We start from the raw sequence: 23,671 nt of genomic DNA on the forward strand, positions 1-23,671 counted from the left end.
GAATAGCCTTGATACCGAGAAGAGTAAGTACTTGCTTTTGGGCCTCTGCTCACTGGTCTGGAGGGAGGTCTGGCCATCCACAGTGAGTGGAAATAGAATCTGTATCCCTGGGATATAATGTTAAAGACCCATCTGCCCTGAGTGATGTACTCCCTACTTTAGAGGTGGGAGCACTCCATTGCTTACATCTGAGTATACCCAGAGACTGTAATCTTGGTGGTCTGCTGCCCCTGGGTTTGGGCCGAGATGGACTGAAAAGGACCAGTTTTTAGAAGGCCAATGCCTACTGAATCTAGGTGGCTGTACCTGTAGGAAATCTTTAACAGTTTGCATAGATTTAGCTTTTCCCTTCATCTTTTTGAGGACAACTTCTGCTTTATTGCCAAACAGGCATTCTTGATTTAATGGTGCATCTAGCAATTTTGCTTTGACATGGTCTGACAAGATTTGTTCCTTAACCCAAGCATGCCTTCTAAGAACAGACCAGTGACAGCAGCCCTGCAAGATGCTTCTAAGGCATCAAAACCACATTGCAAAGTATGTTTTCCAACTTGGTTAGCAGAAAGCATTAGCTCTTGTAAATCTTTGTTCTGCACAATCAGGAATCATAATTTTCTGTTTAATTAGCTCAATAATACGTTGCTGATACTTTAACATATGAAACTGGCAATTTAAAGCCCTGATGGCAAGGGTAGCAGAGGTGTATACTTTCTTACCCAGTCTGTCTAAAGCCCTAGAGTCCCTGTCCTAAGGGGTAGGGTTTTTGGCTGTTGTAGCCTTAATGCCATTAGGTCCCTGGGAAATAATCTCTGGGTCTGCAGTAGGATTCTTGAAAAGGAACTTGTGGGAGTCAGGTATTCTGTAGTACCTGTCAGGTTTCCTGGGAGCTAAGTATCAGGAGTAAGGCTGGATTCCAAGAAGACATCTACAATTTCCACAACAGGAGGGATAGCAGGAGGGCTGTGCTGAGGCAAGTTTAAAAATTCCCAGTCTCTCCTTTTGGACTGTGGGTAGTCCTGGCACTCCCAGCAGAAATGGTTTCTAAGGGTATGGAGGGTTTCAAAGAAAAAATCTTCTGGTGGGGAAGCAGAGGGAATGGAATCCTCTGCATCAGAATCCTCATTAGGTAGATAAGAGTATGTCCTGGTAATCAGAAGGATTAGGATCAACAGACTCCTGATCTGAAGAATCAGATGGAAAATTAGTTCTTGGTCATTTTGAGGGGGAAGGCTGGCTTCCCCTAATTAAAATATCATCTTCAGTCATTCTAAGCATTTATTTCTGAGGCATGTGGGCCTGAAAATGCACTTTGGTTGTTGGTTTCCTAGCCGTAGTGCAAATTCAAGGCCTGAGTAATTCAGTATTTTTGGTTTGAAACAAAGTCGGTTTTATATGACAATCGGAAGGCCTGAATACACCCTCAGAAGCTGGTGCCTGCACAGTGGCTCCAGACCCATCCAAAGTAGAGACATCCGCAGGCTCCATAGTCGAAGAAGCATAACGGACTCCGAATGGGGTAGTAGAGGCCTGCGAATCTGAAGAAGCGGGTACCAGGGGCTGCAAAAGCGCCTCACTGAGCACTGGCAGACTGGCGACTAGCTTAACGGAAGCGTCGTCGGCAGTTTTGGACCTATGTGGTCTGTCTTTATCCTTACATTTTTTCGTAAGGTCGGTAGTCAAATGGCTTAATTGAATCCATTACGGATTACAGAAAACAAGAGCGAAAGAATTTAGCGACAAAAATAGCTCGATGACAAGTATTTTGGGCGTTGAACAAGGCACAAAACCGACAGTGAGGAACATCATGGTCTGGCCCTAAACAGGTGACAGTAAGAATGAAAATCTGAGGTATTTGCTTTCTACAGGCAAGACAATTAACTTTTTCTAACATCGGTTAGAGCAAGCATAAAGTATCCCCAAGGGGGTACTTATCTTTTAGAAGACTTCAGGTCTGAAACTTGAAAAACAAAAATTTCAGGAGCCAGCCAACCGGCACTTGCGATCTGCTCCGGACACTGCACAGCAAGAAAAGCTGGTGTAATGGCATCTGCTGCGTTTTATACCCCACACAACATGACGGCATGGAAGAAGCGACAGCATCAGACACAGAAATCCCAAGACTATGATATTCGACTGAGGGCTACCTGCAAGCAGATAACCCAAATGTGATGACTTAAACAGTGAAACACAAAGTACAGTTGTGTACACTTACCATAAATGTAGATGTTAGAGTGCATTCACCGTTGCAGTCATTACATTTGGGCAATCCTGCTGGCAGGTTGCCCTCAGTCGGCCTGAATTCCAAAGTCCTGGGTCCTGCATCAGCTGCTGTTGCCCCTTCCCTGACGTCAAGTCGTCAGGGGTATAAAAGCAGCAGCCAATGCCATTTTCTTTCGTTTTTCTTGCCCCAGATGTCAGGTGAACCCTAAAAGGGTAGCCAAATTTTATATATAAAATTACATGCACCAATATAAATTTTACCTTCATCTACAAGCAAATACACCACATAAGTTGTATAAATAAGAGAAGGAAAGATAGGTTCCATCAGAAGAAAAGGGGAATGGCGGATGGGTAACCTGGATTTCAACAGTGAATACACTCTTAACATCTACATTTATGGTAAGTGTACACAGCTGTACCATGTTCTTCATGTTTCACTGTTGCAGATTACATTTGGGTAGAGTCCCAAAGCTATGGTTGGGAGGCTGGAGCTAAACAGCATTAGGAGCAGTTATGAGGCCCTGCAGAACTGCAGTGGAAAAGCCTGCCCTGGACTTACAGTAGAGTGGCAAATGATGGTGCTTAGTAAAGGTGTGCACTGAACTCCAAGTAGCAGCCTCTAAAATGTCCTTGGTAGGTACTCCCCTGATAAAGGCTGCTTAAGTGGCTGCAGCTCTGGTTGAATGCGGCCTAATGCCCTTAGGCACTGGCTTGCCATGGTGTACACAGCAGAAATGAATGCAGTGGCCTTTCCACTTTGAAATAGTTTGCTTTGAGATAGCCTTTCCTTGTGATCCCATAGCATATGTCACTAGTAATTACGCTGTCTTTGTGAAAACTCTGTTTCTGTCCAAGTAGAATCTAAGTTGTCTGTGTACGTCCAAAGAATGCAGAATTCTCTCCCCCTTGTTCTGTGGATTTGGATAAAAAGTTGGCAGGTGAATAGTTTGGTTTAGAGCCACAATGGACACCACCTTAGGCATAAATGTTGTGTTTGTCCTCAGAGACACTGTCTGGATAAAAAATAATAAAAAGGTTCCACAGCCATGAGTGCCTGTAGCTCTGAAACCAGTCTTGCACAAGTTATTGCTAGGAGCAGAGTGGTTTTCCAAGATAAAAACTTTATATCAACAGTAGCAGCTGGCTCAAAAGGAAGCAGGGTGAGTTTTTCCAAGACAGTTGAGGTCCCATGCAGGCATTGGTGATCTCCTTGGAAGCCTTAAATTTTTGGGTCCTCTGAGGTACTGCTTTAATAAGGAATGAGAAAAGATTTGTGGCTCTGTATTGTAATGAGCCGAAATGGTAAAGGAATGAATTTTAATAGATGAAAAAGATAGGCCTTTGTCCAGCATCTCAGTTAAGTATTGCAAAATCGGAGGAATATTTGGCACAGCTGCATCAGTTCCCTGTGCCTGGTTCGAAGCACAGAATCTCTTCCATTTTCCAGCATAAGATTTTCAAGTAGTAGGCCTTCTGGCTTCCAAAATGACACCCATCACAGCCTTACTGAGAGGTGTGTTTTGTATGACTACATTATCCGCCATGCTGCCTGGTTTAAAGTCCTGAGTTGGCTGTGCAGGATCGGATTGTTTTGCTGGGTCAGTAGACTAGGTATTTCAGGTAAGGTCCAAGCTGGGTACTGAGACAAGTTCCTTAGTATTGGATACCAGTACTGGCGGGGCCAATCTGGGGCAATCGGTATCATCTTGGGCTTCTCCTGTTTGACCTTTAGGAGTACCTTGGGGAGAAGAGGCAGTGGGGGAAAGGCACATACTGATAGGGCGTCCACTTTCCATGCTTGTCTATGATAAATCCTTGTGCAGAAACTTTTTAGTTGGTAGTTGTGAGGGGAGGCAAATAGATCTATGTCTGGGCATCCCCATTTCCTTGTTATCATGCTGAAGACTTGTGGATCCAGCTGCCACTCGTGGGGATCCATGAGATTTCTGCTTAGTTCGTCTGCCAGAGTATTTTTCCTTCCTGGCAGGAATTGTGCCTGCAGATGTACTTGGTAAGTCAATGCTGTGTCCCACAAAGTCATGGCTAGTCTGCAAAGGGGGTAAGAATGTGTGCCCCCATGCTTGTTTATATACCACATGACCATGGTGTTCTGTCTATCAGTAGTTGTCCTGGATGAAGTAGGTCCTTGAAGGCTATCAGGGCATTTTGAACAGCTAGCATCTCTTTTTGATTGATATGTAGATGCATTTTGTTTGAGGTCCATGTGCCCTGAATGCATCTTCCTGCCATGTGGGTCCCCCAGGCATAATCTGATGCATCCGTTGTTAGTGTCTGCCTGGCTGGGGGTAATGTGAATGGCTGTCCCTTGTTTTGGTGACCAGCCTTTGCCCACCATCGAAACTCATGTTGCAGGCAGGGAATGAGAGTAATCAGTTTCCAGGCTGTGGCAATGTTGATTCCAAACACTTTTTAGGTACCATTGAAGTTCTCATATGCAGTCTTGCATATGGAATTAGTAGGTTGCAGAATGCCATGAAGCCCAAAGCCTGCAGTATTTTTCTTGCAGGTAACTGGGCCTTTGTTGCCAACATTTTGAAATAGGCAGTCAGTTGCCTTTGTCTGGCGTGAGATAAGCCATCTGGGCAGTTGTATTTAAGCTTGCACCCAGAAATATTATCTCTTGAGAGGGTACTAGTTTTGATTTTATTTTCATTGACTGTGTACCCTAGGCATGTTGGAAGTCTTTTCACAAAGACCAGATGCCATAGAAGAATGTCCTTGTTCTCTGCTCAAATTAGACAGTCCAAGTAAGGATATATTTGTACTCCTCTGTCTGCAGAATGCAATTACTGGTGCCAGGCACTTTGTAAAGACCCTGGGCGCAGTAGATAAGCCAAAGGGCAGTGCAGAGAATTGGTAATGCATTGAGTCAGCCTTGAATCCGCGGTATCTTCTGCATATCTGTCTGATTGGGACATGCAGGTATGCCTCTTTTAGGTCTAAAGTCACAAGCCAAGCGTTCTTGCCCAGCATGGACAGAAGCTGCTGCAAAGTAAACATCTTGAATTTTGGTATATCCAGGAATGTGTTCTGAATAGATAGGTTCAGTATTGGCTTCCAGGCCTTGTCCTTTCTGGGTACCAAGAACAGGCGAGTAAAATCCTTGTCCCTGCTCTTGCTCTGGTACTTGAATGGCCCCCATGTCCATGGGGGTTGAGACTTGTTTTTGTGCCTCTGCCCATTGATTTTTTGGCAGATCTTTGGCAAGGTATGGAAATGGAACTTGTAGCCTTGTGACATGATATTTAGAACACACTTGTCCTGGGTTATAATGTGCCAATTTTGAGAAAAAAAGTGCTAATTTTCCCCCTAAGGGAGCTTCAGGGAGATAAGTGCTTGGTGCAGGCAGGGGGAAGTCACTGGGACCGTTTCCTGTATGGTTGTGATTTGTCTTCTCCAACTTTGGAAGTAGAAGCACCCCATTGCTTTGACCTGTATGAACCTTGCACCTGGGATCTGCCTCTAGGTTGTCTGGATCTGCCCCTTTGAGGTCTGACACAGGAAAGGACCAATCCTTTGTTGGCCAGTGTCTACTAAACCTAGGTGGCTGTACTTGTAAAAAAGTATCTTTGACAGTTTGCATAGATTTAGCTTTGTCCTCCATTTTCTTTAACACCTCTTCTGCCTTAACACCAACTTTGACATGATCAGGCAGATTTTTTTCTTTTAACCAAGCATGCCTCCTAATTACAGAACCCGTAACTGCGGCCCTGCAGGAGGCCTCCAAAGAATCAAAACCACATTACAAAGTATGCTTTCCAACTTATTCAGCTGCATGCAATAAATCCTGCATTTCCTTGTTTTCTGCACATTCAGAGTTTAACATTTTCTGTTTAAGCAATGCCATAACATGTTGCTGATATTTGAGCATGTGAAACTGACGGTTTAAGGCCCTTATAGCCAGGGTAGCAGATGTGTAAACCTTTTTTCCCCATCTATCCAGTGCCCTAGAATCTGTCAGAGGGGTAGGGTATTTTTGCAGTGGAAGCCTCAACTCCTTTGGGACCTTGTGAAATAGTTTCTGGGTCTGCAGCAGGGTTTTTAAAAAAAGGAATTTATGAGAGTCCGGAACCCTGTAATATCTGTCAGGCTTAACAGGAGCTGGAGGTAAGGAGTCAGGGATAAGACTGGACTCCAAAAACACATCATCTACATATCCAACAGGTGGAATGGCTAGGAGCCTGTGTTGAGGTAGTAAAAAGAAATCCCGGAGCCACTTTTTAGATTCTGAAAAATCTTGGCTCTCCCAGTGGAAATGCTCCCTCATTGTATGCAAGGTTTCCCCAAAAGTATAGTCCTCTGGAGGAGAAACTGAAGGTATAGATTCTTCAGCATCAGAATCCACATAGGGGGAAGAGAATATTCCTGATCAGAAGAGGAATCAGAAGAAATGGAAACCTGATCTGAAGATTCAGTCAGTCTCTTGCCTAGACCTCTTATCAGGAGGGGGATGGGAACCCCTGATCAAGGTAATCAAGTCTTCGGCCATTTTGAGCATCTGTTTTTTGGTCATAGAGGCCTGACCACGTGGCTCTTGAGTTTGTTTCTTTGCTTTAGAAGGTGCTTTAGTCTTTGCCTTTGAAGCTGAAGTCAGTTTAATGTAAAGATGTTTAGGTCTGAATACACCCTCAGAAGCCGGTGCCTGATCAGCGGCTCCGGACCCATCTGAAGGAATAGTATCCGAGGCTCCAATATCTTGAGTTTCCAGCAGCAAGGCAGACTCCACTTGGGGAGTCGGTAGCGGCCTGTGACTCTAAAGTAGCGGATGTCAGGGGCTGCGAAAGCGCCTCACTGAGAACCGGCGAAGCGGCGACTGGCTTAGAAGAAGCTTAGTCGTCTGTTTTGGGCCTTGGTTGTCTCTCTCTCACCTTTTCTTTTCGTTTTTTGTGAACTCCGGTAGTCGGATGGCTATCAGACGATATTTCTGGATAATTAAACCGGCGTCCAAAATAGTTTAAAGCAAAATCATACCGACGCTTACTAGTGCATTGGTTAAATCTAGCACAAAACCGACAACCAGAAACGTTGTGATCAGGGCCTAGGCAAAGAATACAGTAAGAATGAAAATCCTTATGAGGTATTTGCTTTCCACAAGAAATACAATTATTTACTTTTTCTGACAGGTCTGGAGCAAGAAAAAAAAGTTTCCCCAAAGGGGTACTTAGCTTTATTTAAGACTTCGGATCTGAAACTCGAACACGAAAATCTCAGGAGTCGGCCGACCCGAGAACTGCTTCTGCTTCGGGCACCGCGTGGCAAGAAAGACTAAAGAAAATGGCATCTGCTGCTTTTTTTATACCCCTGACGTCAGGGAAGGGGTGACAGCAGCCGCAGGACCCAGGACTTTGGAATTCAGGCCGACTGAGGGCAACCTGCCAGCAGGATTACCCAAATGTAATGACTGCAACAGTGAAACACTAAGAACATTCATGTGTGTGATTACAAAGGTATGTCTGCATGAGTAATGTATTACTAAGCAACACTAGTGGAGATCATATGAGTAGTAACTACCAGTGAAGGGGAAAAACATGTGGCAGCAAGCAGGAAACAAAAACAAATAGGGTAGGATACGTATTACACAAAGTTTTTTTTTTTTTGTAAAAAGCATATACTAAACAAGATGCAATTTAACTGCTGCAAATGTAAGTGCGACTAGACAGCATCTATGGCTGAGTCTAAAACAGTCAACTAATGTAACAGCCTGTGCGTGGGGGAAGGAAAATAGAACAGCACAATCGTGTAAACTCTTCGCATCCCTCACTGAAGTGTGTGTGAAATCTGACCTGCAGTATGCTAAGAATCTGCTCTCAAAACCCTGCATTTTTCTCAGCATGCAACTTGCACTGTCCTAAAATGTAAAAGTACAGTTTTGTACCTACCATAAATGTAGATGTTAGAGTGCTCATACAGCTGTAGTCATTACAGATGGGTTATCCTGCCGTCAAGCGGGTCCTCAGTCAGCCGAATTCCAAAGTCTAGGTCTGGCGTCCGTTGTCGTCGCTTCTTCCAGGACATCAGTGCGGCAGGGGTATAAAAGAGGCAGCCGACGCCATTTTCTTCAGTTTTTCTTACCCCAGATGTCAGGTGCACCGAGAAGGAAGGCAAAACATAATATTATGCAAACATGCAATGTAGATAAATCAAAAAACAGTAGTTGCAGGCAAATACACCATAAAAGAATACCCCAAATAGGTTGTATAATAAAGCTGTTTGTCATAAGGCCTGTCCTAAGAGGGGACGGAGGGAGGGTAACCTGGACTGCAGCTGTATGAGCACTCAAACATCTACATTTATGGTAGGTACAAAACTGTACTATGTTCATCGTGCATACAGCTGCAGTCATTACAGATGGGTAGAATCCAAAGCTAAGTAAGGGTGGTAGGCACTAAGTGGAACTAGGAGGGGCGAGGATGCCCTGCAGGACTGCTGTGGCAAAGCCCGCTCTAGATTTGGAGTATAGTGGTTGGTGATAGTGCTTGGAGAAAGTGTGCACTGAACTCCAGGTGGTTGCTTCCAAAATGTCCTTGGTAGAGACCCCCCTGAGGAAGGCTGCAGAGGTAGCTGTGGCTCTGGTGGAGTGGGATCTGATGCATGCAGGCACAGTTTTTCCATGAAATGAGTAACAAAAGCGTATGCAGTGGGCTATCCATTTTGAAATTGTCTGTTTGGAAATAGCGTTTCCCTGAGCACCTACAGCATAGGACACAAAGAGTTGCTCAGATTTCCTGAATGGCTTTGTTCTGTCCAAGTAGTAATGAAGTTGTCTGTGAATGTCCAATGAATGTAGTAGTCTTTCCCCTTTGTTTTGTGGATTAGGATAGAAGGTAGGTAAGTGGATAGTCTGATTCAAAGCTACACTGGATACCACCTTTGGCATAAAGATAGGATTGGTTCGTAAGGAAACTCTGTCCTGATGGAAAATGATGAATGGTTGCACAGCCATGAGGGCCTGTAGCTCCGAAACCCTGCGTACTGAGGTGATAGCCAGAAGAAAGGCTGTTTTACATGACAAATACTATAACTCTATTGAAGAAGCTGGCCCCAAGGGAGGAAGGTGCAGCTTTTCCAATGTAGTTGAGGTCCCAAGCAGGGACTGGTAGTTTCCCTCGGCGTTTTAAATTCCTCGTGCCTCTGAGGCACCGCCTTAAGCGAGGGTGAGAGAATAATGGAGGATCTGTGTTGTATTGTGCAGAAATGGCTGAAGCGTGGATCTTGATGGAGGAGAAGGAAAGTCCATTGTTTAACATCTCAGCTAGGTACTGTAAAATGAGGTATATTTATTACCCAAGGATTCTGTCCCTTTTCTTGATTCCAGGCACAAAATCGTTTCCAGTTGGCGGAGTAAGCCTTTCTAGTAGAAGGTCTTCTGGCCTCCAAGATGACATCCTGCACCTCCTTGGAGAGGAGAAACTGGTGGGAAATCAAGGAATTCTCCATGCAGCTAGATTTAGAGTTTTGAGATGGCTGTGAAGGGTTTTGTAGTTGTGCTGGGACAACAGAAGAGGGACTAGAGGTAGGATCCATGGTGGGGAATGTGTCAGGCTCCTCAGGAGTAGATACCAGTGTTGTCTTGGCCAGTCTGGAGCGATGAGAATCATTTTCGGCGCCTCTGCTCTGGCTTTTAATAGAACTTTGGGCAGCAGAGGAAGAGGCGGGAAGGCATAGACTGTCAATGTTGCCCAATTGAAGGAAAGTGCGTCCACTTTCCAGGCCTGTGGATGATAGGTCCTTGAACAAAATTTTTTCCAACTGGTAATTTCTGTGGGTAGCAAATAGATCTATGTCTGGCTGTCCCCATGCCTGAGTTATCTTAGAGAAAACTTGAGAATGCAACTTCCATTCGTGTGGGTCTGTCATATTTCTGCTTAAGTTGTCCGCCAGTGTGTTTTCCTTCTCTGGCAGGAATTGTGCCTGTAGTTGAATTTGTAATTCCAGTGCTGTGTTCCATAGGGTCATGGCTTGCCTGCGCAGGGGGTATGAATGAGTTCCCCCCGGTTTGTTTATGTACCACATGACTGTGGTGTTGTCTGTCCTTATCAATAGCTGGCCTGGATGCAGTAGGTCTTTGAAGGTCATAAGAGCATTTTGCACGGCTAGCATCTCCTTTTGGTTGATGTGTAGGTGCTTCTCTTTTTGGGACCATTTTCCCTGAATCTGCCATGTGTGCTCCCCAGGCGTAGTCTGAGGCGTCCGTTGTGATGATTTGAGTTGCTTTAGGTACACAGAAAGGGAGACGTGTGTTTCTTTGGCATGCTTGAGCCCACCACAAAAATTCCTTTTGAAGGCATGGAATGAGTGGTATAACTGTTTCCAAGCTGTGGCTGTGCTGAGACCATAAGTTTTTTAGGTACCATTGTAGTTTCCTCATATGCAACTTTGCACATGGTATTATTAGGATGCAAGATGCCATGAATCCCAGAGCCTGCAGGACTTTCCTTGCAGTTAGTCTGGTGAAAGTTGCCATTTTGTATTGAGACAGTTGCCCTTGTTTGTCTGGCGTGAGGTAGGCCATCTGGGTGGTTGTATTTAAGCTGGCACCCAGGAAAATTATCTGTTGAGAAGGTATTAGTTTTGATTTCTTTTTGTTCACTGTGTATCCCAGGTAAACAGTTTTATTACAAATGCCAGATGCTGCAATAGAATGTCCTTGCTGTCCGCTTGGATCAGGCAGTCGTCCAGATATGGGTAGATTTGTATTCCTTGTTGTCTGCAGAAGGCAATTACTGATGCCAGGCATTTTGTAAACACTCTGGGCGCAGTAGATAAGCCAAAGGGCAATGCAGAGAATTGGTAATGGGTTGAACCTGCAAGAAATCTGAGTTATCTTCTGCAATCTTGTCTGATAGAGACATGCAGGTATGCCTCCTTGAGGTCCAATGTTAACAGCCAAGACTCCTTGCCCAGCATGGGAAGAAGCTGCTGTAATGTTAGCATCTTGAATTTTGGCACCTGTAGATATGCGTTTAGGGTGGATAGGTCTAAGATGGGTCTCCAATCTTTGTCTTTCCTTGGTACCAGGAATAGTCTGGAATAAAAACCTTGACCTTGTTCTTTTGCAGGTACCTCTTGAATCGCTTTCATATCCATGAGTGCGGAAATTTGTCTTTGTGCCTCTGCCCTTTGATTTTGTGGCAGGTTTGGCATGCCTCTCATTTTTGGAAGGGTGTGAAAGTGGAACCTGTAGCCTCTGTCTATAATGTCCAGAATCCATTTGTCTTTTTTAACAATTTGCCAGTTTTTTTGAAAATAATGCCAGTTTTCCGCCCAAAGGTGCTGCCATTAAAGCTTTATTTAGCAGGCATAGGGGGAAGTCATTGTGTCTGTTTTCTAAATGACTGTGATCTATCTTCTCCACCTCTTGGGGTTGGTGCTTGCCACTGTCTTGCTCTGTAAGATCCTTGAGGATGTCCTCTTCCCCTTGGGCGTCTGTATCTGCCCCTTTGAGGTCTGTCCGTGGCTGGAAAGGACCAATTTTTTGAAGGCCAGTTTCTGCTGAAGTGTGGAGGTTGTACCTGCAAGAAATCTTTCACTGTTTGCATAGATTTCGCTTTTTCCTCCATTTTCTTTAGTACCTCCTCAGCTTTAATGCCAAACAATACATCTTTTTGAAGTGGTGCATCTAATAACTTTGCTTTGACATGATCTGGTAAGGTTTGCTCTTTGAGCCAAGCAAGTCTACGTACAATAGACCCCGTGACAGCAGCTCTACATGAGGCCTCTAAAGCATCAAAACCACACTGCAAGGTATGTTTATTCACTTGCTCTGCTCCATGCAACAAATCCTGCAACTCTTTCAAATCTGGTTGCTCTGTTTCTGTCATTTTGCTTTTCAACTGAGATAACAAAAACTGTTGGTACTTTAACATATGAAATTGACAGTTTAATGCCCTCATGGTTAAAGTGGCAGATGTATACACCTTTTTCCCCCACCTTTCTAATGCTCTGGAATCTCTCTCTGAAGGTAAAGGGTTTTTAGCAGTAGAGGCCTTTATTCCCTTGGGACCCTGTGAAATAGTTTCTGGGTCAGCAGTATGGCTTTTATAAAGGAACTGGTGAGAATCAGGAACCCGGTAATACCGGTCTGGTTTAACAGGGGCTGGAGGTAGAGAGTCTGGATTAAGGCTGGCTTCTGCGTACACATCATCCAAAATATCTAAAACAGGAGGGGTAGCCAGGGGCCTATGCTGGGGGAGCAGTAGAAATTCCCTGAGCCTTTTCTTGGAATCGGCGTAATTTTGGCCTTCCCAGTGGAAGTGTTCCCTCAACGTATGCAGGGTTTCCCCAAAAGAGTAGTCCTCAGGGGGGGGGGGGGCCGAGGGAATAGACTCCTCAGCATCAGAGTCTTCGAAAGGGGAATAGGCATAATCCTGGTCCTCAGAATGGTCTGAGGTAATGGAAACCTGGTCTGAGGAAGGGTAGTCTTCCTCCAATCTGGGTCTTTTGTCAGAGGGGGGGCTGAGAACCCCTGATGAGAGTTATCAAATCCTCAGCCATTTTAAGCATCTGTTTTTTTAGGCATGGGGCCTTGAGAGGAGGTCTGAGGAACCTGTTTTTAGTTTTCATGGCAGCTTTAGATTTAGTGAAGGATTTAATAGAGAAGGTGGAAGGCCTGAAGACGCCTTCAGAAATGGCAGGCCTGACGAAATTTTCAGTTTCCCCGCCAAGAGTGGCATCGGTATCTGCAGTGGGATTGGAGACAGAGGAGCCTGCGACCTCGGGTACTGAAGTCACCAGTAAAATAGTTTCTCGCTGAGAACAGGAGAACCGGTAGTCAGCCTAAGCGTGGTCTCAGTACTCTGTGCAGACCTCTGATGTCGGTCCTTGTCTTTGCGTCTTTTGCTTAAAACTGGTGTCGGTGTATCCGACATGATATAATTAAATTTTTTGCCAAAATAATGAAGGGCGAACGCCGCCCGGTGCTTAATAGTGCGCTTGTTGAACCTAGCACAAAAACGGCAGGCCGAGACGTCGTGGTCTGGCCCTAAGTAAGGTATACAGAAAGAGTGGAAATCCTTATGCGGTATTTGCTTCCCACAAGAAATGCAATTATTAACTTTGTCTGACATCGGTCTGAGGCAAGAAAATTTTCCCCAACGGGGTACTTAGCTTTAAAGAATATGTCGGCTGAAATACTTTCGTAAATCTCAGGAGCTGGCCGACCGGCACTTGCAAACTGCTTCTGCTTCGGGCACCGTGTGGCAAGAAAGACTTAAGAAAATGGCATTGGCTGCTTCTTTTATACCCCTGCCACACTGACGTCAGGGAAGAAGCGACGACAACAGACGCCGGACCTAGACTTTGGAATTCGGCCGACCGAGGACCCGCCTGACGGCAGGATAACCCATCTGTAATGACTGCAGCTGTATGCACGATGAACATCTGTCTTGTAGCAAGAAACTGATTTTAGAAACGAGATAATGCCCCTTTAATGTGTTCGTTTTCCTCTTGCTGTCAATTTTTGATGGTATCTACAATGTTGGGCTTTAGAGTGGCTTGAGCAAAGGAGACTAGTATCCCCTGAGGATTATTTTCTTGACCAACAAGTCCATAAAGATTTCTCACCATGCTGGAAAGGTGATGTTGCCTGGACTGCTGTGATCATCCCCAAGGTTGGTCACAGCCACACAGAGATCACTGAAGACACAGGCATTTGGGCCTACAGCTTTGCTGAAGTTGTCTGGGAAGGCAGCCTGCTCCTAGCTATCTCCCACTGCTGCGGCTGTGGAATGTAATTAGAATGAAAACCAGTAATTAACTCCTCTATAACCTGGTAAAAAGTTGGAGAGGGTGTACTTCAACATCCACAACGGTCATGCTCTGTCCTGTTTCTTTCAAGCCCTTGAAATGCTGGTTTGGTCCCAACGTAAATAAAAGGTGACTCCTGAATGAGCAGCCCCAAAAGGTCATTAAGCAACCTGGTGAACTTGGGCAACCACAAGAAAGAATTATGGCAAATGTCCTGTGCTGGATCCTGCAGCTCCTCCTGCAAAATTACAAAACAAACAGTGTTATGATGCTAGAGTCTCAAGAAAGTTGAAGCCTGACTCCGGAGTTCTTCTGCAGTCTATGTCCCCTCTAGAAGTACAACATATGCACTACATAGTTAAGCACTGGCAACAACACGGCAGTGGATAAAAGTACACTTTTCAAGAATCTGTCCATGTCCTGAACACTTTTACCAGGGGGGCTGAACTGCAGGGCTCTGTGTAGGAGCCCTATACAGGACTGCCACTGAGACAGCAAAAACAGCCTCTAGAATCTCTACACTCAGTGTACTCCACGAGTCAAAGGCAAACTGTAAGCAAGAACATCTAGTATGACTTCGAGAGAATGGGAGCCAATTATAAAAGAGTTATCCCATATTAGCCTAGTGGTATCCTATGGAATAACAATGGAAGTAACCTCCCAGCTGGACTGGTCAAAAAGGGCAGGATATCTGCACCCTCACTCAGGTATGCAGTCTGGCTCAATGGATCAATGGCATTTCTGTTACATGACTGAGAACCTCTCCAAATTTAAATTCATACATGAAAAAGGCAAGTTGGTCCCTTCTATATCTAGCTCTTCAGTGGGAAGATCTGGCTCTGGTCTAACATGCTTAGATTTACAAGCTATGCTTTTGTATCTTTTGGGCAGTGGCTCAGACTCTTATGAGCAGATTGGCATCTTGGAAAAAGTAGCACCAAAAGACTATCTTAAAGGAGAAAAGACAGGGTGATAAAAACCTGCAAGCTAAGAATACCCAGTTCAGTAAGATCACATGCATGAACACTCCTGCGGAAACATCTCCCATGAGAAGGGAGGTATTCTGGTGGGAAAAGTCTGGTGCCAGTACAGAAAATGCCAGTACCCAAGAAGCTGAAACTGAGAAAACTAGTGTTACATCCACCATTTTGTCAAATAATACTGGGAAACTAGACACCAAGCAAATCACGCCTTGAAAATAAATGCTAAAATCAGCACTAACTGGAGAGGTACAACCAAGCGACATCAGGAAAGCAAATGTCAAGATAATCAGAGTTGGGAAGGCCAATGTCAGAAAGGCTAGAGCTAGTAAACTTCATGGCGGAAACACAGTAACTGATGCCACAAAAGCAGAAGGCAACACTGAAAAAGGTACAAGTCCACTAAAGACTACTTTAGATGTAGAAATAAAACAAAAATACACAAAACAATCTATGTGCAGACTTGTATTACAAAACAATAAAATTTGAGAATTTTCAACCCTTAAAGGTATTCAAACTAAAACAGTCACTACCAACTCTTAAGAGCTATCACATAACTAGACCACCATAAATTTCTCCCATCTTATTATAAACCTGTTACAATTCCTCTCTTATTAAAACCACCTTACTTACTTTCGTTTTTTTCCCCGATAAGGGGTCGCCACAGCAGAACTCCGGTCCGCTAACGATTGGCAGTAGATTTTTTTATGAAACGCCAAGGTGCCAGCTGAATGCCCAACCTTCAACGCAGGTCTTTCTAACGATACCCAACCACAGGGAAGACATGCAGACTCCCCACAGAAGGCACTCCTAAGCCAAGCAGAGAATCAAACGGGAGAACCTCTTGCTTAAGGCAACAACGCTACCGCCGTACCACCGCGGCAAACCATCTTACTATTAGTAGTAATTTCATCTCACAAAAGTTGATTCATCGTCCTACCACTGAAGTAAATCAAGCACATAAATCAGCAATAGGATTTTTTTTTTTACCCAACACGTAGTATTTTTACAAAAGGTTTTTACAACATTAAGTCTTTCACAACACAATAATGTTCATAAAAGTTTTCCAAGGGCTCTGTTTTTTCCTAGATAATATGTATCATATTTTGTACATGGAGCATAATACACAGTTAAAGAACCACATATTATTGCTGAGAATGTATGAATTTAGTTTTTTTTTTTGTATTGCTGATTATGTGCCTGGTGACTTCAATGGTAGTAAGGAAAACTAACTGGATTTCTAGGTTCATAGGTAGGTACTAGGCTATCTGCCCGAAGGCATTTATAAGCCTAGCCAGAATGCGTTAGCTTTTGCTGCCCCCTTAGATTAGTTTCCTGTGCCTCTGTCCAGCAGAGCCACTGAAGTGATCCCCGGGGTAAACTTGGTTTCCCATCCACTCGTCAAGGTTTCTCTTGAAGAGTGCTAGCGAGGAGCTCTGCCTAATGTAGATTGGAATCTTGTTCCAAAGCATGGGATGTCTCTGGGACAGGAATCTATCCCTCTAGCACGTCCTATTTATTGTTGTGGTGAGGTTTTGATCCCTAGAGTGTATGGCTCAAGGGAATATGGTTTTCTTTAAGTGGAGTATGTCCTCCAACAATTCTGGGTTGGACATGGCCTTGTATGTCAGGCAGAGATCACCTCTGAGTAGGCGGTATGCAACAGAGTACAGCTGGAGTTTCTTCAGTCTAGCTACATAGGGCATCTGTTTGAGGCCACTGATCCTCTTGGTGAGATGCTTCTGTGGTCTTTCCAGCTGAGATACTTCTGTGGTCTTTCCAGCTGTTGCAGGTGTCTTGTAAGGTACATCACAAATGGGACGTTTTACTCTATTGATGGGTCTGATGAGTGATGAGTAGAGGGGCACAATGACCTCTTTTGATCTGGATGCGAACCCTTCTGTGAGACAAAATGGTGCATTTTATTGAATGCTTATGTTTCTCCTGGTCTTAATGACACTACTAATTGTAAATGTGTTTTAAAAAGGAGGTAGGAATCTTAAAAGGTGTTTACAATAAGATAGGAGGGGTTTACAATCAATCGTGACAGTTCTTATTTAAAAAAAGAGTCAGTAGTGATGACTGAAGACCTTTAAGTGTTGAAAGCAGTCAATAAATGTTATTTTTAATATTTAGCACATTTGTGTAGATGTTAACAGTGACCAAACACCATCTGTAGTTGAAATGTCAAACACACAAAAAAAAGTATGGCACCCCAGGACCAAGGGGACATGTGTTGAGGCTCTACAAGGTTTGCTGTCAACTCAACTGGTCATGCTTAGTTTGTGGAAAGGTAAGCGACAGTTGCAGTGGGAATGTAGTACTTGTTTTCAGGGAAGAGACAGAAGACCTGACTTCCAGAAGAACAGGAAGCAGACTCCTCCAAAAGCTGCCTCTGTCCTTGGCAAACTATGGGCAGGACCTGCGGTAGGAATATACTCACCCATGTGAGTCTGGCTTGGTCACATTTAACAACATTAGATGTGACTTCAGATTTATTGATATGGACTTCAGAATTTACAACTTTATCTTTAAGTCTCATTAGTTCAAAGGATGAGAAACAGAACACAACTTAGAAACAATGTGTTTTCCTCCAGGGCAGAAAGTCTCTGACAAAGCACTGCTAACTGCTATTCCAGGCCCTCAGTTGGTGGCATCATTAAAAGGAAGACAAATGGAACCAACTAATGTAGTGCTGGATACCATGATGAATTCAATATGCTCACTAGTGGATGGAACAGATCTGGCAGAGACACGTTTAAAAAAAAAAAAAAAAAAAGATCAGAATGTTAGAAGGAACAGCGGTAGTGGGCAGAGTTGTAACCGTGATAGGAAACTAATGGACAAGGTACTCATGAAAGAAAGAGAAAATAAAGAAAAAAGGTAAATACACAATACATATTTAAAAAATTTGGACATGTTAAGAACCTGTGTCCATTTCTCCAACAGCACCTTTCACATGGTAGGATGGAGAGCAGACGGTCAACCCTAGGAACACTATCTGCAGAATTTTGGTCATGTCTGCAACTGTAAGTCCTAGAGCTCAACAAAGATGGGCCTCTTGCTATCAGATCAGGATTTACATTGCACCAAAACATTAAGGAGAACTGAATTATGAATCAGTAGCATTCTAACATCATCATGACCCTAAGTACATTATACAATCCACAAGCTTATCTATCCAAACGTACACAGACAACACACTTTCAAAACTCAAGTATCCATAATGCCACACGTAGGATGGTTTAAAACAAAAAAAAAAAAAAAAAAAAAACACACATGTATGGTTCTTTGCTTGGTCACAAACATTGCCTACGGTTGTGAACTTTCAGCCATCTCATCTTACACACACACACACACACACACACCTCTTTGCGCCATGGGAATTGTGGAGCTCAGGAACAAAGTATGTTGCATTGGATAATATCTTTGCAGCACTATTATACTGATTTAACAGTTACAATACTAAGCAATCACCCAGAGTTGTGACTGCAGTCCTGTTGTGTGTGCACCAAATTACTCCCTAACCTTAGGACAGAATATCCCGTTCTTACCTTCAGCTAGGAAACGTGGTCAAACAAAGCAGCACAATGTTTTGAGTTATGACAGTACTGAATGTACGCAGGAAGGAGAATCAGCTTCCAACACTCACAGTTCAGACTTGATAAGTGCATTCACTGAATACCATGCACAAAGCATTACAAATTAAGAAAATGATCAACTGACAATGTAGCACATGCAGCTTTTTCATCACATAGGGTAATGATAACAGCAGATTGGTCTAAGCAGTCAAAATCTGTTCATGCAGTAATATAATGCTCAGCATTTTGGAAAGGGTTCTTATACACAACCGTACCTGCATAGACTGAGCTGTATCCTGTTCAAATTTTTTAACATCCTCTTTGACTAGGATCATTTGTTCTTTCAGAAAAGATGCCTCCTGTTTAAGTGCTTCTACATCTCGAAGAACTCTAGGCATATTCTGAAGTGCTTGATTACTTGTTTCTAAAAACAAAACAAAAGAGAAAAAATATAAACTGTATGGTACAAAGCAAAGCATTCTGTCAAAGGCACGGCAGGAGAGCCTGCCAACTTTCATTGACTTCCCTCTCACCCACACATGACTTAAGTATCTGTGGTCAACTATAGAATGCATTAGCACCTCAACGCAAAATCAAGAATACGGGAGTTCTCATCACCCCAACTCCATGCCCAGTGACTCAAATTCAGACCAGAATGAGACTCTGGAGATGAGACTACACAGCCTGTATGCAACTTTCTTCTGGGATGTTGTACCACACAATCATGAACATGGACAGAACTGCAGAATTGCTGCTTCTCCTTTCTATAATGTTCATCTGTCAGCACTGTACCAACTCTATTTAGACCTGCTCTGCTGGCAGGGAGACAATGAACCATGTGATCAGAGTGACTAGTGACTTGGGCACCTCCTGGAGCTTAGCAGGTGGAAAAGGATGAGGTTTTGCATTTAAGTCTCTTACAGGAGGACAGATAAGGGCATGCAAGGCAGTGCCCAAACCCTGGTAGTGATCCTGGAGACGTGTCAAGAACCACTGCCAAAGAAGTGGGTGAGCAACAGTGGAGAGACACCTATAGGTAGGATATTCCTCTTGTGTTACCACTGCATGGTCACTTCGGTGATTTAAGTTCCGCATGTCAGTGAGAGGTATGACTTCAAAAAAGCCCTGTACAAACAGTTTAAAACTGAAGGTGACCAAGTCATCTTCCCCTTCTGCCAGAATGTTTCCATATCCCTTTCCCACTCCATCAGTTCATCTCCCAGTAGCATGTTTATCCAATCCTCTCTCCTCCCTGTCAATGTGACCCCATCTGGAGGCAGCACTAGGAATGGAGAGAAGAGAAATTGGGGAAATTGTCAGCTGCAATACATATATAAAAAAAGGTCATCTGCTGTAACTAAGGAGCAAAACAGTACGAATTTCAGCTCCTCAGAAGAAAACGCCACTGTAATCCACCTCTTCTGTAAGCCAAACAAACTAGTGTTATAAGTGGCGACAGCTGCATATAAAACAAAACAGCCATCCACATTGTCAGGCTGGCCTGAAATGTCTTTAAAGGAAAACTTCACCCACTTGTACAGTTTAACTCCATCGTTGTGTTTCTTTTCTCCCTACAATATGGTTCCAGCATTGTATATATACCAGAAACCTGACTGTACTTTTTTTAAACGTTTACTTCCTTGCACTGGAGTCAAAGGAAAGCCCACCTACTTTATTTTTTTTAAAACTCAACTTCCCACATACTTTGCAGAGAAAATTTGCCTCCAGTTGTATGACACATCATACACAGTTAAATCTGTAGTTTACTCTGTCAGGTACTGCTGTCAATCTTAGATGGGCAATTAATCCTGCTAATGTCAAGAACACAGCAGCTGATATAAAAAAAGACAGAAAGCTGTGGATGGACAGACACACACACACAGACACACCCCAAAACTGCAGAAAGAGGGTCAAGGTGGCAACCCTATCAACTAGGTGCACTGATACTGTTCATAAAAAAGGTCTTATGTTTTGTGCGACATCCTTTCAAAGGGGAATGCATATCTGGTACAAGCTGATTCATTGCAAGAGATTCCCACTGACCGAGTCAGTGAGCAACCATAATATACAGCTAAATTTACTTTAACATACATTTACTATGTACCCTTGCATTAAGAACACTAAGAAAAGGAAATCAGAAGTACATGCATACATACACAAAACACTTTTGTACACACGTACTTTAAATACATACACAGAAACACATACACACACACATGCTTTTATACACACTTTCATACAGAAACACACACGCTGTCTGTGTGTGCGCAATGTGTGTGCATACAGTTAATTATTTATTATAAACATAGTACAGTTAATTATTAATGTAAACACTGGAGTAAATGTTGCTCAATGATTTACTTGGTCACGGTCACACATTGGCTGTGTGTTGCACATGCAATCTTGGTCAATGTCTTTAGGTCGATACTCCTTTTTCTTTGTATTAAGTGCATTTAATAATTGTGCATTTAATAATTGCTTTTATCTTTGCTAGTGTAGCCCAAGTTGCGGCTGAAAAGGGTCCTGGGACCAGTTCACGTTCCTGGTTACCAAAGTATAAACAAACAAAATAGAAAAAAGAAGGGGGACAAGACAAATAATAAAGGAACCAGTAAAGCAAATTTTAAGCCTGTATCATTCATGCCAGAGAAAAATCCTCCTGAAGGCATTGGGAAGTAGCAGACAAAGTTTAGAACTCTACTACCTGTTTCTTGTAAATGCACAGCAAAGATAATTTACTGCAGTGAGTTTTCACACCTCAGCACGAGTGTGTGGGTGAGGGTTTATCAAGTTTGTAAGGACTACAAAAGACTCTCTTACAAAAAGCTGTTTTATATCTGCATTCTTTTGCTGCAAGTAAACAGCTATTTATACCATAGAACAAGTGCTGGCAGACTCAAATGAGGCTCAGTCACATAAACATAGAAGCAGCTCTGTTACAGGTGTGTTTAGATGATTGCGCTTCACAGTCCTGCCATTACATTTTAATGGTATGAGAAAACAGCACCACTTACTTATGCCTGGCATGTGTCATATAAAGAGAACTTGTACTGTATTCGGGGAAGAAGGAAGGAAAGCAAGAAATATGATCACATTACCAAGGCAGGCCCCATCATCTGCCATTTTGAGAGAAACGCATTAAAATTGTAAAAGAAGCACAGGGAGTAATTTTGAGGCATTATAGGTTCATAGGTAGGTACTAGGCTATCTGCTCGATGGCATTTACAAGCCTAGCCAGAATGTGTTGGCCTATGCCGCCCCCCTTAGATTAGTTCCCGGTGCCTCTGTCCAGCAGAGCTACTGAAGTGATCCCCAGGGTATTTCCCATTCAGTCAAGGTTTCTCTTGAGTGCTAGCGAGCAGCTCTGTCTAATGTAGATTGGAATCTTGTTTCAAAGCATGGAAAGTCTCTGGGACAGGACTCTATCCTTCCAGCACGTCCTATTTATTGTTGTGGTGAGGTTTAGATCCCTAGAGCATGTGGCTCGAGGGAATATGGTTTTCTTTAGGTGGAGCATGTCCAACAATTCTGGGTTGGACATGACCTTGTATGTCTGGCAGATATCACCTCTGATTAGGCGGTATGCAACAGAGTACAGCTGGAGTTTCTTCAGTCTAGCTACATAGGCATCTGTTTGAGGCCAGTGATCCTCTTGGGGAGGTACTTCTGTGGTCTTTCCAGCTGTTGCAGGCGTCTTGTAAGGTACATCCCAAATGGGGCATTGTACTCTATGATGGGTCTGACGAGTGATGAGTAGAGGGGCACAATGACCTCTTTTGATCTGGATGCAAACCCTTTTGTGATTAGGTGAGCCACATAGGATTTTCTAACCACTTTGGCAATGTGATTATCAAAGGAGAGTTTACTATCTACTTGGGTCCCCAGATCCCTTATTACGTTTTCTGTATTTAGGGGACTACCACCTACGTGGTAGTTTGTGGGTACTTTATTTCCAAAGGGAATAACTACACTTTTTGGCATTTAGTTTGAGGCCATGATTTTGACACCAGGTATCCGTCTCAGTGAGACCCTTTTGGAGAATGACGGTCAGCCGGTGAGTAAATTATAGCCCCTAGTTTGCAGTCATCTGCAAACTTGGTCAGACAGTCGTCCTGTGCTTGTCTGTACCTCTGAGCAGTATATGCCGAACAGGAGGGGTCCTAGGCCTGAGCCCTGGGGAACGCCACTTGTGACCAGTTTAGTGTCAGACCTATCTCCCGCAACTCTCACCATGTTGGTTCTGTCCTTCTGCCAACTGAAAACCCATCTTGTGACACACGGGTTTATGTTCAGGCTGGTGAGCTTGTCTATAATACCAGACTGAGGAATGGTGTTGAAGGCCTTTGCGAAGTCTAGGTAGGCCGTGTACCACCTTTCCCTCATCTACAGCCTTGGTAACGGTCTCAAAGTCCACCAGGTTTAGGAGGCATGATCTGCCCTTAAAGCCGAACTGGGTAGGGTCCAGTGTTTGGAGGTTCCCAATGTCTCTGTTAATGAGTTTCATGAGGATGCGCTCCACAGCCTTGCAGACCAAGCTAATCAAGCTTATAGGGTGATAGTTTCCAGGGTCTGCTGTGGCTCCACCTTTGTGGAGCGGAAAAACTGTTGCTGTGCACACTGGGTACGTAGCCTGTGGAGAGGCTGAATTTGAACAGCGAGTTTAGGTGAGGGGTTAGTTTATATTTGAGCTTGTGTATTATGCAGCCTGGGACACCGTCCGGTCCCACTGATGCTGTGTTTTTGGCTTTGAAGAGAGCTATTTTAACCGGTCTGATTTCAGGGGCTCTACATTCTTCTGGTATGGTTATGGGCCCTTTTGGGAGTGAGAGGGGGGTGTAGTTTGCACTGAACCAGTCTGCCAGGATGTTGGCAATATCAGTTGGTTCAGTGTATTTTGGGGCATTCTGCACCAACTTTGAGCAGATCTGAGCACTGCCACTTAAATTCTTGACATAGCTAAAGAATGTCTTGTGGTCATCTTTGGAGTCCTTGGCAAGTTTCCTTTCAAAGCTCACCCTGGAAGATTTGAGGGATCGCAGTTTCTTGCTGATACTGATCAGGGATGCTTTCCTTCTTGGGATTTTAGTCTTTTCTGTACTAGTTTCCTCCTTCTATTGTATAGCT

General features: G+C 43.7%; 1 protein-coding gene across 2 annotated transcripts in view; it reads right to left on the bottom strand.

The window, feature by feature from the left end:
- Nucleotides 1–23,671, bottom strand: part of COG7 (component of oligomeric golgi complex 7) — a 4,201,489-nt gene that overhangs the window by 4,024,962 nt on the left and 152,856 nt on the right. For both annotated transcript variants that reach the window (XM_044089821.1, XM_044089822.1), the window contains exon 2: nt 18,823–18,971. In XM_044089821.1, coding sequence (XP_043945756.1) covers nt 18,823–18,971 — 149 coding nt within the window. The remainder of the gene's footprint in view (nt 1–18,822; nt 18,972–23,671) is intronic.

The sequence above is a fragment of the Protopterus annectens genome, chromosome 12.part0, assembly GCF_019279795.1.
Source record: "Protopterus annectens isolate FY-2018-M chromosome 12.part0, PAN1.0, whole genome shotgun sequence".
NCBI classification, from domain to species: Eukaryota; Metazoa; Chordata; order Ceratodontiformes; family Protopteridae; genus Protopterus; species Protopterus annectens.